The sequence below is a fragment of the Leptonotus elevatus genome, chromosome 21 (assembly GCF_054856555.1).
Source record: "Leptonotus elevatus isolate MCC_2025b chromosome 21, RoL_Lele_1.0, whole genome shotgun sequence".
Taxonomy (NCBI): Eukaryota; Metazoa; Chordata; class Actinopteri; order Syngnathiformes; family Syngnathidae; genus Leptonotus; species Leptonotus elevatus.
This window is the reverse complement of record NC_141259.1, coordinates 3,416,845-3,432,384: the sequence shown is the minus strand read 5'-3', so window position 1 is coordinate 3,432,384 and position 15,540 is coordinate 3,416,845. Positions and strand designations below refer to the sequence as shown.

Genomic DNA, 15,540 nt, shown 5'->3' with positions numbered 1-15,540 from the left:
CTGCATCCATCATATACAACAGATGGTTAGGTATGCTAACGTAAGCTTAGCTGCACTTACACTGGACTTGCATTATAAATCATTTTCGCGAAAGAGGGAGCAATGTACACAAGCGACCAACAACAACAGGAAAAATTCGAGCTTCAAACCTACCTCATTAGCACAGCTACACGCCATCACATCTCGTGAAGTAAATAGAGCCGGGGGCGGTTCTCTATCGGGGCTGCTAGATGACGTCACTTCCGTACTCAGGGCAATATAATAAATCCCGTTCAAATCAACAAATTGGTTCAGTCGTTGGATTATGAACTTTGTTGATAAGAGTGGCTATTGTTCTATGATTTACAGTGTCAATAAAAAAAATAGATCACATTTAAAATGAACCCCAAAGGCTCATATATTAAATGAATTACCACAGACGAAAACAAAGGATATTATTGCTAGAATTATAGATCATTTTGTAATCATAAAATGTGATTTCAGTTTCAGTTTTTTAAAAAGGTTTTTTTTTTCATTAACGAAAATGTTTTTTTGCTTTAGTAAATAAAATAACCTTGCTGCTGTCATACAGTTGCTGTCCGATTACTTTAGTAATGGATGCATGTGTTTTTTGGCAAAATTGTGAGCGAGCCCAATTCCTTGGCTGAGAAGCAACCCTGCAAATGAATGGTCACATGATGCTTTCCCTTTGGCATGAAGCAGGACTGATGGTAGCGCTCACCTTTTCTTCTCCAGACAAGCATTTTTCCGGATGCCCCAAACATTTGGAAAGGGGGTTAATCAGAGAAAATAACTTCAACTCTTTTTTTCTTATTTTGGTCTGTATTTATGGAATCCCCTTTTCACTGGTCACACCAGGCCATCCTCCAAAAGTCTTACTCCCTCACCATGGGTGTAGATGCACTCATACCTGCTTACTGCCATTCCTGAGCAAGCTCTACACTGGTGGTGATGTCCTTATCCCGCAGCTGAATCAACTTTGGGAGATAGTCCTGGCATTTGCTGGATTTTCTTGGGTGCCCTGAAGCCTTCTTCACTTAAAGTTTGTAAGGTCACTAAAGGAAATTACTTTAATTTTCATGGTAAATAGGGACTTTGCAATTCATCTAATCACTATAACATTCTGGAGTACATGCAAATTGCCATCATAAAAAAACAATAATAATAAGTCAGCACTGGAGATTTTTAGAAAATCAATGTCATTCTCAAAACATTTGGCCACTGGTGTACAGAAAGATGTTACATTGTAAAGGCAGGGTGGGATGTTAAATGATGAATCAATATACGGCACTGACAGTTTCTCTGTCTCTGCCTCCAGCTGTTCAAAGTGATGTGATAAACAGCTGTTAACCATTGTATATTTTCAAATAAACAACCACTGCAAGAATTAAATGCTGAAATATATAATTAAATGTCATAGTGTATTTCATTATTTAATTTATCTACTTAGGAATTGGTGGCTGCAAAAAAAAAAAAGGCTCTGCGTCTACAGACAAACATTCACAATACACAGCATTTTGAGAAAAAACTGAATTATGGGGACATGTGCGTAATTGTGGGGACAGGTGACGGTCAGCCAATCAAATGCTGTGAAATATACACTGGTGTGAATAATTCATGAAGTGGTGCATTACGAGGACCTTCCTACAGGGGGCGTCATCAAATACACAAAAATACACAAATTCATGTAATTATGGTTTACAAGGACATTGGCTAAAACTTTGGATTTAAGCCTTCTACAGCCCTAGAAGCACTTCTGCATTGAATGAATTATGAGGACATGGGCTGTGTCCTCATAATTCAAAATGTCCTCGCAGTGTTGCGTGTATTCAGGTGACATGTCCTCATAATACACAAAGGCAAACACACACACACACACACACACACACACACACACACACACACACACACACACACACACACACACACACACACACACACACACTGCTTCCTCTGCAACCCTGGATCAGACACATCACTTTCCACTTGTGCTCTCATCCAAAAGTAGTAGAGGGAGAGACGTGATGGTTTTCCCTCCATTAATCTTCGCACAGCTGGCTAGCTACATGGTGACACATGGACTACTAGTAGGATTCAATTAACTGCCCACACTGTTTTATGCTAGCATTTCAATTCATTTCATTGTTGTACCTTAAGATTAATGTCCCAATATAAAATGTGATCCAAGTAATGAAAATCATATGAACACCCACAACCAACTTATGTAAATATCAGATTTCTGTGGCACAATGTAACAAAATATAATTCCTTTATGGCAAAATACAGTATTTTAGCGACTTCGCATAGCATTGTGGGAGCAAAGCTAGCATTTTTGTGTCTATGCATAGCTTTCAGTGAGTCATTATTTGGTCACTAAAATGTGGCCAACCGGCATTTTTGTGGCTCACATTAACATTTTAGGACCATGGTGTATTAGTGTCACCCAGCTAGGAAAGAAAGAATTGTTATGAGTTGGCAGCCAAATGCAGGGAAGCAGTTCAAGAGTGGAGTAAACAAAATTCATTACCCCCCCAAAAAAGTTGTTTGACTGTATTGGTAAAATACAGGCTAAATGCTAAAAACATATTTCTTCCCATAATGCTACGGGGTATTGACTTGCACAGTTGCACATGCTGTGCCATTACACTGGCATTATGGGAATATGGGTTTAGAATTTGTCCTACATTATGATTTTACCAATACATTTGAACAACTTTGCCAATACGTTCGAAATACTTTGCAGGACATTCAAGCAACATAACCTGGTCAAAAGTGTCTACTCCACATTGGCGGTTCCATACTTCCTAACGTAAAAAAAAAAGTTGAATAACAGCAAAATTGCAATTTACCCAAACGAGTGCAACTTCCCACTCATTAATCGCAGTATGTTGATTTGTGACTTCATGTTTGTGTGTATGCTGGTGTCACAACTGAGCTCGACGTGACCAGTTGACTTTAAATCTCGTCATGACTTTAAATCTTGTCATGATAACTTTAAAACTCATCTTGACTTATTTTTTTAAACTCGTTAGGTGATTTTGTTGTCTTATTTTACTGCTCTGTTATTTTAGTACTGTTTAGTGTTGACAATTGTTGTTGTAAAACTGGAGTTTACATGGCTTAAATGGTTTTGATGTAATATTGTATTTTTAAAATAATGAAATATAGCATTTTCACATAGCTACACAGCCTTTGTGGCAAAACTAGTTCTTTGTTTCTAATATCTTTTGACATAATATAACATTTTGAGGCAAAACTGGCAATTTTGTGATTATACATATCATTTTAATAGCTTAATAATACTGTTTTGTGGCAAAGCTAGCATATCCGTCGCTAATAGCACTTTTGCGACATAATATATTGGTTTTCTTATTAGCTATACAGTACATAGCCTGCTTAAAGTGACTTAATATAGCATTTTTGTGATATAAAAGAGTTCTTTTTGGGATTTGTGGAAATTTTTTGCAGTTTTCTGGCAAATGTAACTTTTTTTTGTGGGGGGGGGGGGGGGGGGGATTCCATGACAAAGGATTGTGTTTATAGCACAGCACATCAACACAGTGTTATTGCAACACTTGCCATTTCATTTGTCAATATGGCTGCTGTGGTTTTTGCACACAACTCACTTCAAAGTTGATACATTATAAGCCTGTATTTTTGTAGCATTTTCTACAAAATTCTTGTTGTTGCGGACCAAGATTTTAATGAATGAATTAATTAATTAATGTAACTCACTTCATTTAATTATTTAAATTTTTCACAGTTGTAAGGCAGAGGGCAGGAGTGAGACACGACCAGGCAGCGCTCAGGCAGACGCTGTTTGTGGACCACCTCTCTCCAGTAAGGAAAATCACATCAATTCATTGGGGAAAAAAGAGTAAATAAAATAGTCATTCAAAACAGTCTGACGTCATCCCACCTGTAGGTGCTGCCCCCTCCTGGGTGATCGTGTCAGTGCTGTCAGCTATCACCGTCCTCTGTCTCCTCATCCTGTTCTTGTTTTGCTATAAAGACAAGCTCAAGTTACTCTCTTGTAAGTTGCAACTTTTTAGTTTTAAGATCCACCAGCCTGTGTGAAATGTAACTGGATGTTTTGTTGTTGTTCTCATCTTTAGTCAATTTGCGATCATGTGTTCAGAATCTGAAAAGGACAAGGATACAGCAGGTGAGATGAAATTTCAGGCAAACAAATTGATTGTCAAAGGCAAGATAAAGTATGTTTTATTTGTTGCTGGTTTAGGAGACTTTGGCCCCCCTTTACCACAGCGGGGCATCAGGCGGTCTCAAATATATCCCATGTGAGACCACCAAACTCTTCTGCCAAACGCCTCACATGAACGATGGTGATTGCACTCCCGCTGTTGCCATCTCCCTCCCTCAGACCCAGGAAATGGTCGTGAACGAAGGCCAGCAGAAGGAGGCGATAACAAAGGAACGGAGCGAAAGTTCTGGTGGTCCAGAGGAGGTGTCTGAAGAAGAGGAGCTCAGCAGCGTATCACCCCTGTTGCCGGGTTCGTGCGTGTGCAGCGTTCAGGTCCAGGAGCCTCTGGAAGTCGGGGAGAATGAGGACTGTAGTCAAGCTGTCAGCCCAGGGACCTCCTGGACTTGCTCCTGTGGTGGTCTACATGCTGAGAGGACGCCAGAGGACGAGACGAGCGTAAGAGTCCGAGACGCACACGTGGCCAAGAGCGAAGCGAGCATTGCCTCGCTTGTCTCCTTTTCGCCTCCTCTCCTCCGCTCTTCCTCAGTCAGTCCTCCGTCCAGTTCGGTTCCTGAACTTTGCGTGCCTTTGAGCAAGGCTAGGGCAAGACCGGAGTTCAAATGTCACCTGAAAGACATGTCAGCAGTTAAGCAAATGGGATATTACAGACTGGAAAGCACAGACTCCTCATCGCCAGACAACAGCGGACCCTCCGTGATGACCTCAGTTAGCCCTTTAAAGACCTCGTCATCCATTGGAGATCTCTATTCAGAAAGGCCTCAGGAGGCCTCAAATCAGGAGCAAAGCCATGGAGCCTCTTGGGAGGACAGCAGAGGAAAAACACTCCTGTCAGCGGACACAGAGCTTGAGTGCCCACCAGGAAGTCTACAGAGTCAGCTTGCAGAACCAACTCTTACCTCAGGTATGTTTCAAAACAAAACAAAACAGTTTAAACCCTTAATTATGTGAGAGGGCGTCCATGTACCATTAATGGCACTAGTATCACACTGTTTAGGGTAAAACATATCAGTCACTAGTTGTTCCAAGACAATCAGTTTAATGATGTAAGACACTCACAATTGATTATTTTTTTTTAACTGAACGCATGTGGGTAGTGAGTGTGCACGCTTGTGTTTGCCCGGTTGTAACGCCTCGCTGTTTGTGTAGGCCGCCTCACTGTTCTGCCACGCAGTCGTGCTCGTACACTATTTGATACACTCACAGTTTTGGGTTTCCGCAGATAAGTTGGAACAGTCCAACAACAATAACAGACCTGAAATGTATGTTGGGTTTTACTGGAAAGTTGCAGCGTCACATGGCTCATCTGTTGAATATTTCTCACAGAAGCCAAAAAGACAGACCTCCACGAATCACACATCACGCTTAAACAGACACAGAATGGCTGTAGTAGGTTTTTATTGATTAACCCAAAGTGTTTAAAAAGTACTTGTTCTCTTTGACAAGGCACTGTAATGGCTCAATAAATTTGAGATTTTTTTTTTTGCGGGAGGGGAAGGTCATAAAAATGGCTAGTTCTAGAGATACAAAAATTTATATCTACTTAGCATATCTAGACATATCATGTATTGACACTAGGGATAGACCGACTATCGGCCGTGCCGATTAAATGTGCCGATATTGCAAATATAATATATAATATAATATATAATATGCAAATTTGGGGTTTTCATCAGGATTTGTAAGATGTTCACAGACAGTTTTTATTTGTTGCAAAGAAATCTTGATGTTCAGACAAATTTTCACTATCTGTGAAGATCTTTTGAAACCTTTTACAAACCCTGAGGAAAACCCCAAATTAGCTACATTCGCATACATTTGTCGCTCAGTGAGATACAGGGAACTTTTCATTTATGTAGTTATTTACATTTCCACTTTATAAAAGATTATGTTGACACTGGAAACTCCCTACACTTTTTGTTCTTAAAAATTACACATTTTGTTAAAATTAAGAAATTACGTTGACTTTTTGGAAAACATTATCTACATTAGAAAACTTTAAGTAGTCTTTTACTTGCTTAATTTTTCATTTAGTTCAACACATGGTGATGTGAAGTTTCCTGCAATTTTTTTTAAAAATAATTTTTAAACAAAGTTGTCTATTCTTTATATATTTAAAAATAAAACTTTCAAACTTTAAAGGTTGTTTTAACAAGCATACTGAATGACATTTCAACAGAGATTTTTATTTTTATTTTGGCGCTAATATTAATGAATATCGGCTTGAAATATTGTTTATCGGCCTCCTGACTACTAATAATCGTTATCGGCCCTTGTGATAAAGCTTACTACTTCTGAGTCGCTATATTAAAATTAACACATTTAGAATGCATTAAAGTTTGGTTGTTCAAGTGCACAACTCACACTACTAGCGATAATGCTAAAGCTAGCACAGCAGGAAATGTGTTTCGAGTCAGTTCCAACAATAAATTGAACCACAAAAGTAAGTATGGTATTGATTTTCTTTTTGAAAGAGGGTTACCATTCCAGATATTTGTAGGCTATTATTCTAAGGGAAAACTACATTGTGTTTGTTTAAAATTCGGCTCCTACTGGGATAATATCACGTCCCCACAGGTAATAAAACACACATAGAGGACTGGTTAGACTAGAGTTAAGTAGCCTTTCTATGCAGTACATACGTTATTGGACCACACAGAGTAAAAAGAGGAGTATGATACTTGTGTGTATTTTTTTTTAAATATAGTGGACCACCAGAACCTACACTCAGACACACAACGTTGTGTGTGAGTATGCGTGCGTGAGTGTGCGTCAGTTTGAGCCGTGCCATCAACAGTGTTCCTGTTTACCCAGACCTTTATAGGGTTGCGTAAAGTGACCGCAGCTTTAATTGTAGCAAGATGTGCACAGCTTGAGTAATACTTGTATAACCCCATCCACCCAACACACACACACAGAAATCTGTGAGACTCTCACTGATGACGGGACTCCATAATTACACACTTGAAACGAACACCATTTCCCATCACGCGTGCATTAGATGGGCTTCCCGCAAATACTATTTTAAGTTAAGTTTTAAGTCAAGGTCACCTGTCTGCTCCATATATACTTTAATAGATGGTGCCTTTCCATTAAGGAATTATCCTTTAAAACAACAAAGAGTACACATTGCAGAGAAGTTCTGTCAGCTCAGCTTCGGTTTAAAATTACAGTATGTTGCTGTTGTTGGGCATCCAGAGAAATCAGTCAGATATTGGAAGCGATGAAGAGAAGTAGATTCCAGAGAGCTTTGTTTTCAAACTTGTGGTGGGAAGGACATATTTTCAAGTTGGACCTCTCACGCTGTTATTCCAGGAAAAAGACGTTGTTTGCCTGCCTCTGCTGCAGCTTCCTTTGTGTGTTTTTCAGTGTTTTCTGTCAATGCGTCTGCTTGTTTGCTTGTATGTGATGCTGTTCTGGTGTGTGTGCGTGAGACTCACAACAGGTCGTCTCCTTGCGTAGGTGGGAAAGTCAGACAGAGGGTTGGATCAAATGGAAAGCAGAGGCCTGTGTGAAGTGAGAAAAGGGCTCCCAAATGAAAATACACTTGTTTTGTTTATTGGGTCTGCCTAGATGCAGCCGGCGGTGTGTAAAAATATGGTTTGGACTGAAGTTGAACCAAATGAAAGTATTTAGCAACCGTTTTTCTACATCTCCGGAAGCTCATTTGCAAAGTACAAAACTTTGGCAAATGTTTTTCCTGATGGTGATCTTGGGTTTCCCAAACTAAAACAGACAGATTAGTAAAAGTAAATGACGAGCGCCAAGGATATAAATTATATTATGTAGTTGCAAGCCTTTCTTTGGCCATTAAAGCATGTGTGTTTGTAAATACTATTTAATCTTTCACAACAATTTTTCCAGATACAATATACTGTGTATATGTGTGTGTGTGTGTGTGTGCGCGCGTGCGTGCGTGCGTGCGTATATGTATATATATATATTTTTTTCCATGTTTTAGTAAACTTTTAAATCCATCCGTGTCATCCAACCATGTTGTGTCTGTTATACCAGCTAGCTAGCGCTAAGCTAATGTAGGAGGGTTCGTCTCTCCAGCGTCCAATTTTGCTAACTCAATTTGTGCTAGGACTAAACAAGAGGTAAAAAAATATATATAAAATCTCAATATGAGCAAGTGCAGTTCTTCGCCACTGCTGCAAACTACAACTTCAATAATAAACATATTGTGCAAGATTTCTTACTGTCAATCAAAACTGATAATCATTATTCTTGTGAAGGCCGACTTTTTGACACAAGTCTTATATTGCGTATTCTTCATCTGCTCAGTGTCTTCTTGTCTCTACTAGGTCAAGTGTCGGGGAATCACAACACCACCTTCATCTCCAGTGGTCAGGTGGTGAACTTCAGCGGCGATGTCATTGTTGTGTACGTGGGTCAGACGTCTCTGGGAAGTGACGGGGCGCCGCTGGAAGACGACTTTTCCAGTCCTGTCCAAGAGCAGGCCAATGAGACCGCTTTGTTTTTCCAGAGTGGCCTGAGGTCAGCGGGGGACTCTGTTACCCAGAAGCCATTGCGGGACGACACTGCGCAGGCGCAAAAAATAACTGCATAAGTGTCACAATGGAAACAAAGCAGGAGAGAAATTATGCTTTATAGCATAGGTGTCAAGCTCCGGTCCTCGAGGGCCGCAGTCCTGCAGGTTTTGGAGGTTTCCCTCTTCCAACACAAGCTGATTCCAATCAGCAGGATCGTTATCAGGCTTATGCAGAGCTTGCTGATGAGCTGATCATATATCAGCTGTGTTGGAGAAGGGAAACATCCAAAACCTGCAGTACTCCGGCCCTCGAGGACCAGAGTTTGACACCTATGCTGTATAGCCATTTATCCTTTACACGCTTTTTAACAACTCAGCCCAATGTTCATGTCCAATGTCTAGGGTCAGGGGTGAGCTGGAGCCTATCCCATGCTGGACTGGTTGCCAGCCAATCATCAAGTTAATTGCATTGGGGTAACTAGAGTTCAGACTGGTAGATTGGCAGTAAGTACATTTCAGTTGTACCATTAAAAGGGATCGTTTGACACTTTGGAAATGCTCCAATCGTTCACAATGTGGAAGATGTTTGAATACTTATAAAATCATACCATGAAAGCAATGATTTTTATGGCGGGAAATTTAATCTGCCAGATCGATTAGACGAGAGATGTTTAAAGTTGTTGAAGAAAAACATGAACTCGCGTTTCTCAATGTAACTTACATTGAATTTTATATATATATATATATATATATATATATATATATATATATATATATATATATATATATATATATATATATATATATATATATATATAAAATAAAGAGACACATCCAGTTTTGGTACGAATCTGGGTTTTTTTTTCTGTATGAAGATTTTTTTCATACTGCACCATTGGTGCAGTTTCTCTTGGGAAAATGCTATGCATTTGATACGATATTTTTATTTTGAGTATGTTTTAACATGCAGGCTTTATTGAAGAAAAGGACTATCTGTTTATAAATTAATTTGTTTGAAACAAATTCACAAAGTTGCATTTTTTATGTATTCATTCTTTGTTTTTTACAAAAAGCATACTGTATATGTGAAGAATGAATATTCCAGCCATTTCTGTTAGCGACAGGGACAATCATGATAATTGCTACGGGTGACGAAATGAATATTTTGATTGAAATTAAAATGTTTTGCATCTCATCCCTCCAAAGATGGCTGACGCCCATCCTGTGTCTTGTGGCCTCTCTGTGAAATGTTCTATTCTTGGATGGGCAAATTACAACGAAAGATCAGTTTATGATGCCGATTCTTTTTGAGGCGCAGTTAATTACACATTTATGCTGTTGTGCTAGCTGTCAGCAGCCGGGCAGGCTTTCATCAGGCGGAGGAGGATTTTCGAGCAGCTGCAAGAATTTGGTAAGCCACCATCTTGTTGGCCGGAGTCGCAGAGGGGACCACATGAGAGAAGCGCTGGCTGAACATCGGGTTTTTTTTTTTCTGTTATTCTTATTGGCTGTGTCTTCATAAATAAGCACATCGTCTCATTTTAGTTTATGGCTTTAAAACATATCGTTGTGAGCAGCCTTCTCATCAACTTTTCATTTTCACACTATAATGCTGTACTCACATTGTATTCACAATGACAAATGGGTAGATTAAAAAGTATCAATTTTAATACTCATGAATTGTACATCACTTTACAGGATTATGTAAACTGTCAGACGGGCCTTCCTGCAGTGGAAAGCACCTGAAAATCCACATTAGTGCAGCACTTAAATTACAGCAGTGTCACCTGTGGATATAAGGGTTTAAATTTCCCTGTTCCGCTTTGACTTCATTGTGCAGGGAGTCTCACATACAGCAGGAAGTGGAAGTTTTGCATAGTAGTGAGATCCGATTGATCTGAAATAGCAAAGGAAATTAAATACTAATGTGTGTATATATACTGTATCTGCAAGATGTTTTGTCTAGTGTAGTCATACAGAAAGGTTTCAAAATAGACCTGCTAAGCTTAGTATGATGTCATCGTCATAGTAATTTAGACGACAATTAAGATAATTTATGAATAATAATAATAATGAAATGAATTACAAAACATGTTTTATATTTATATGAATTTATCATAATTACAGTAAAATCCTGCCATGACCACTTTTTTTTTAAACAAAAAAACATCCCAAATCAAGAGGTGGGGGAATTATAAAGGAAGCTTAAAAAGAAACAACACACTTTCAGACTGTTTAGATGTTTACCAGTACCTAGGCAGTACCTAAGAGTTGTTTTGAATCTTTATTCATTCATATTATTTACTCTGATAATAAGAGATACCTGCAAATCGGGGGACTGTGTTATACACAAGTACAGAGAAAAAATAATAATTTATGGGTGATTTTAGGGGGAACGTTTTATACATGGCTGCCGTTATACATGGGATTGTACGGTATTAATTAAATGCTAGTATTATTGTTATTAGGGATGGGCGAGTACTGATACCAGGTATCGGTGACGATATAGGCTTATTTTAAGGTATCGTAGTCATGACGTGACGTGGTTGTTTTACAATCAGAAACTAGAAATTAGAGGAATAGAAAATTGCCATTATATTCATGCAATTTTAAGGAAAATACTATATTGGGATTTTTCTTTAAAATTATCTGTCTTTTGTGTGTGTGTGTGGGGGGTGGTATGTACTAGTGGTATCTGGTATCGGTGACTACTCAAGAGTTGAGTATCGGTATCGGTCTGGAAAAAGTGGTATTAAACAGCCCTAATTGTTATTATTATTATTATAATTGTAGTTTAATTATTTTTTTAAATGATGAATTCCAAGGGTCAGTATTGTAAATTTTATGAGCTTTGACATAAATATATATATTTTTTAATAGCAATTTCATTACAAGAATGTGTTATATAACATGCAGATAGAACATGAACATCCAGTGTCTCAATGAGGCTGCTGATTAATGTGTCCCGGCATTGAATCCCCTTCCTGGAACTCGATGGAAGCATTTCAATACAGTTCTGACATTTTTGGGGTCTTGAGCAAAACCCCGTCCAACACCACAAGATCTGTTCTGTTCATCATCAAGTTCCGTGAACTCGCCTGGTCTCTCTGTATTTGGTCCATCAACTTGTCTACCTTTTTTTGTGATATAACATATTCTCAAGCTTGGAATGTACAAAGTATGAATAGTCCTGTGTTTGTTGGGCTTTTCATGAAAAAGTGCTGCTCATGTGATGATCCGTCTTGATATGCCGATTTAATTGATTTGTTCCAATCACAACAGAGTAGCTTAAAACAGCGGCATACTCTCATTTCTGTCTGCCCTCCTTCTGCATCCTTGCTTCAGAACTATCAATTACTTCATCATTGCACATCAAGAACACCAGGATGCAAGCAATAAGGTAAGACATTTTACAAACTAGCACAAAAAACAAAAATACTTTAGGGGCACAATAATTGTACCATTAGAGGTGCATTTGTTATCCTTGAAGGGTTATGAGTTGCTTTTAGGTTCCCTAACCCTTGACATGATTGTAGTCAGGAACATACCGTCTTTTGGCCTTAACAAATGAGACAGAAAAACCTTCATGTCGATAAGGGAGTCCAACCCAAGAAGAGTCTGAGCTCAATTGGTAATGAGTCAGTGATTGTCAAGAGTAAAATAATGTCCACAACTTTAGTGACCTTCAATTGGGCAAACGTTTCTTGGCCAAAAAGTTTAAAAGTAGACAATACTTCAATACTACATTGCATATAAAAATTGTGTTTTTTACTCTCCAGGTCTCTGTTAATCCCCAAGTGGTCGTCCGACACGCGTCTGGACGGGAAGACAGCTGTCATAACGGGTGCCAACACAGGAATAGGCAAAGAGACGGCAAAAGATCTGGCTGCCAGAGGCAAGATATACAAATCACTTGAGTGATCTGATTGAAGGTTTTAGGCCTTCGCAATGTAGCTATCAATGACTAGCTTACTCAGATTTCAATGTGCAATTCATCATCTAACCTTCCCAGGCGCAAGGGTGATTCTGGCTTGCAGGGACATGGAGAAGGGAGAGCAGGCAGCCCGAGACATCATGCGGGACGTGTCATGCGCCAAAGTCGTCGCCAGGCATTTGGATCTGGCCGACACCAAATCCATCTGCCAATTTGCAGAGAATGTCTACAACAGTGGGTGGTACACATGTTTGCATATTGTAAGAAGGTGTGAATGTTGATGAAATACATTTCGATTGTAGCTGAGAAGGGTCTGCACTACCTGATCAACAATGCCGGTGTGGCTATTTGCGCTTACGCCACCACTGTGGATGGATTTGAGACACAGTTTGGAGTCAATCACCTGGGTAGGTAAACTGGGCTCTCTTTGATGATGATGTTTGTCAGAAATCAAAGCCGTCACTTTTTGTCCCTCTAACTCAGTCACATGTGGCTCTTTAGTCCCTTGCCTGTGGCTCCCTGTGGATCTATAACAAAATTAGAAGAAATGAATATTTTTTACATATTAATTTTGTTTCGATAAAATAATATTTAAATTAATTTAAATGGAATAATATTTTAAAAATGCCAGACTTGATTTAGTTGGTTTGGTTGATTATAACGTTTTTTAAATTGCCTAAAAATGTCCCAAAATTTACCATGAAATGTCCAAAAAAGGAAGAGGAAATGTAGAACATTACCATAAAATGTCCATGAAATTGCCAAAAATCGGAGAATTGAATGTTAATGGCAGAAATGAAAACATTCAAAAAATAACTATAAAATGCCCCAAAATAATAGAAGAAATTCTGAAAATTACCATAAAATGGCCGCAAAATTGCCAACAAAGTTTTTTAATAAAACAGGAACTAAAAGGTAAAAAAAAAAAAAGTAATCATAAAGTGTCCAAAAACAAAAAAATAAATCCCGAAAATTACCATAAAATGTCCACAAAATTGGCCAAAAAAGCCAGAAAATTGATAAAGGAAAAAACAGGAAACAGAATGTTCAGAAAGTAAAACTAAATTGTACAAAAACAAAAGATGTCCACAAAATTGCCAAAAATATCAAAAATATTTATAGAAAAAAAAGGCTGAAAAAATGTCAAAAAGTAGCCATAAAATGTAATATGTCCATAAAATTATTTCAGAAATTTGACAGAAAGACAGAAAAGTCTAAAATGAATATACAGGTAAAACAAAGTATAAAAATTGTTAAAAATATTATTAATACCAAAAATGGAAGACGCAGGTAGAAGAAAATGAATCTCAAAGGATTGGACACGTCGTATTAGCAATTAACTAATTAATTCTCAGTACATTAGACTAACACAGTATTTGGCCTAAAATGTCTCTTTTGGCAGTAAAGGTTGTTGTCCCCTGCTCTAACTAACAGGCCCAAATGTTTATTATTTGCACCATTCTAGGTCATTTTTTCCTCACTTTCCTGCTGCTGGATTTGCTTAAGCATTCCGCCCCTTCCCGGGTCATCACCCTGTCCTCAATCGCGCACACCATGGGGAGGATCCAGTTTGATGACCTGGGTGGTGAGAACAACTACCACCCTGTGCGGGCTTACGCACAGAGCAAGCTGGCCAACATTCTATTTACCAGAGAGCTAGCCAAGAGGACCGAGGGTATGATGTTTTTTTTGAATTCTCTCTCCTGTTGGCCCCGTTCGCCACTGTGCAAAAAATAAAAAGGTTTTCCAATGTGAGAGTCTCATGCCTTCACCACAAGTGCTTTTGGCGAGGGAATGAGAAGGAATTAAGCAGGCTTTGAGGATACAATGTTTGCCTTTGACTGGTGGAACTGTACCTTTAAGCTAATTATGTGAAGCAAAGGGTTTGTTTCTTTGATATACTCTGAAAGCAAAGGAGTGCGATTGATGGAGTGATAGAGAGAAATATCATTCAAGAATCTCTCTAGATAAACATTTAGTGGTTCTTTATTGGGAACATTCTGTCTTAATTGAGGTGTCCATTTTTAATTGCTATTTTTAGTATATTAACCTGGCCATAGTTTAGGCACCACAGGTGATAAAAATGAAAGAAATACACAACTTTTTCCAATGTGGTCTGAACAAAAGATATTTTGCTTCCAGCATTAGGAGTGACGGCTTACTCAGTGGACCCTGGCGCTGTCAACACCGAGATAGGCAGGCACATCAGGAGGCCCATGGCAGACGTCATCCAAACATTTTCCAGTCTGATCAAGACTTCAGCACAGGGGGCTTACACCACCATCTACTGCGTGGTCACTCCTGACAATGAGCTGCTCAACGGAGGGCACTACAAGTGAGTTTGGGGGGGCCTCGTGTTTCTTTTCATCTGGATCACATCAATGCTTCACTTTTGTATTTCTCCTTGCAGGGACTGTGCCTATTCCAAGGGCTGCAGGGCCGGTCGAGATGATGGAACCGCTTTAAAGCTGTGGGCTGCCAGCTGCCACTTGCTGGGCATCCGCTGGAGATGAACACCAAGAGTGATATGTTTATATCATGCTGAAGCTCAGTGCAAAATACATGTAGGTCTGTGATGGATAATTGCTGACAAAAGCTGACATTGTAGGTGAAATTAAAATATTAAAATATATCAACAATCTGATTTTTTTGTTTGTGTTTGTCTATTATTGTAATGTGGGAATTCTATCTATCTGTCTGTCTGTCTATCTATCTATCTTTAAGAGACAGTTGTTTTTTGGCTGAGGAGGACCTCAAGCGGCCATAAAGCAGTACTGAAACTGCATCAGACTGTCCTTTAGCAATGACATGCTTAGATACTAATATAGTAGTCCCCCTGTTTTTGTTGTTGTTGTCTTTCACTATGTCGATAATTGTCTCAAAAAATACCCC

At 38.9% G+C, this 15,540-nt stretch overlaps 2 protein-coding genes and 1 long non-coding RNA gene across 3 annotated transcripts in view; 2 read left to right on the top strand and 1 right to left on the bottom strand.

Annotated features, from left to right (window-relative positions):
* The window catches only part of LOC147155586 (uncharacterized), an 8,574-nt gene extending 8,091 nt beyond the window's left edge, over nt 1-483 (bottom strand). The window contains exon 1 of the long non-coding RNA XR_015092146.1: nt 154-483. This is a non-coding gene — a long non-coding RNA (uncharacterized LOC147155586). The remainder of the gene's footprint in view (nt 1-153) is intronic.
* The window catches only part of tnfrsf11a (tumor necrosis factor receptor superfamily, member 11a, NFKB activator), a 25,516-nt gene extending 16,125 nt beyond the window's left edge, over nt 1-9,391 (top strand). Inside the window, exons 6-10 of the mRNA XM_086065784.1 lie at nt 3,764-3,840; nt 3,926-4,033; nt 4,116-4,165; nt 4,241-5,123; nt 8,527-9,391. Coding sequence (XP_085921910.1) covers nt 3,764-3,840; nt 3,926-4,033; nt 4,116-4,165; nt 4,241-5,123; nt 8,527-8,792 — 1,384 coding nt within the window. The 3' untranslated portion in view covers nt 8,793-9,391. The remainder of the gene's footprint in view (nt 1-3,763; nt 3,841-3,925; nt 4,034-4,115; nt 4,166-4,240; nt 5,124-8,526) is intronic.
* Nucleotides 9,392-12,018: 2,627 nt separating this feature from the next.
* LOC147155584 (retinol dehydrogenase 12-like) lies at nt 12,019-15,292 on the top strand. The gene is made up of 7 exons (XM_086065786.1): nt 12,019-12,114; nt 12,494-12,609; nt 12,727-12,882; nt 12,951-13,055; nt 14,114-14,323; nt 14,791-14,983; nt 15,059-15,292. The coding sequence occupies exons 1-7, from the start codon at nt 12,101-12,103 to the stop codon at nt 15,159-15,161; spliced, it is 897 nt and encodes a 298-aa protein (XP_085921912.1). The 5' UTR covers nt 12,019-12,100; the 3' UTR covers nt 15,162-15,292.
* The last annotated feature ends 248 nt before the right edge of the window (nt 15,293-15,540 follow it).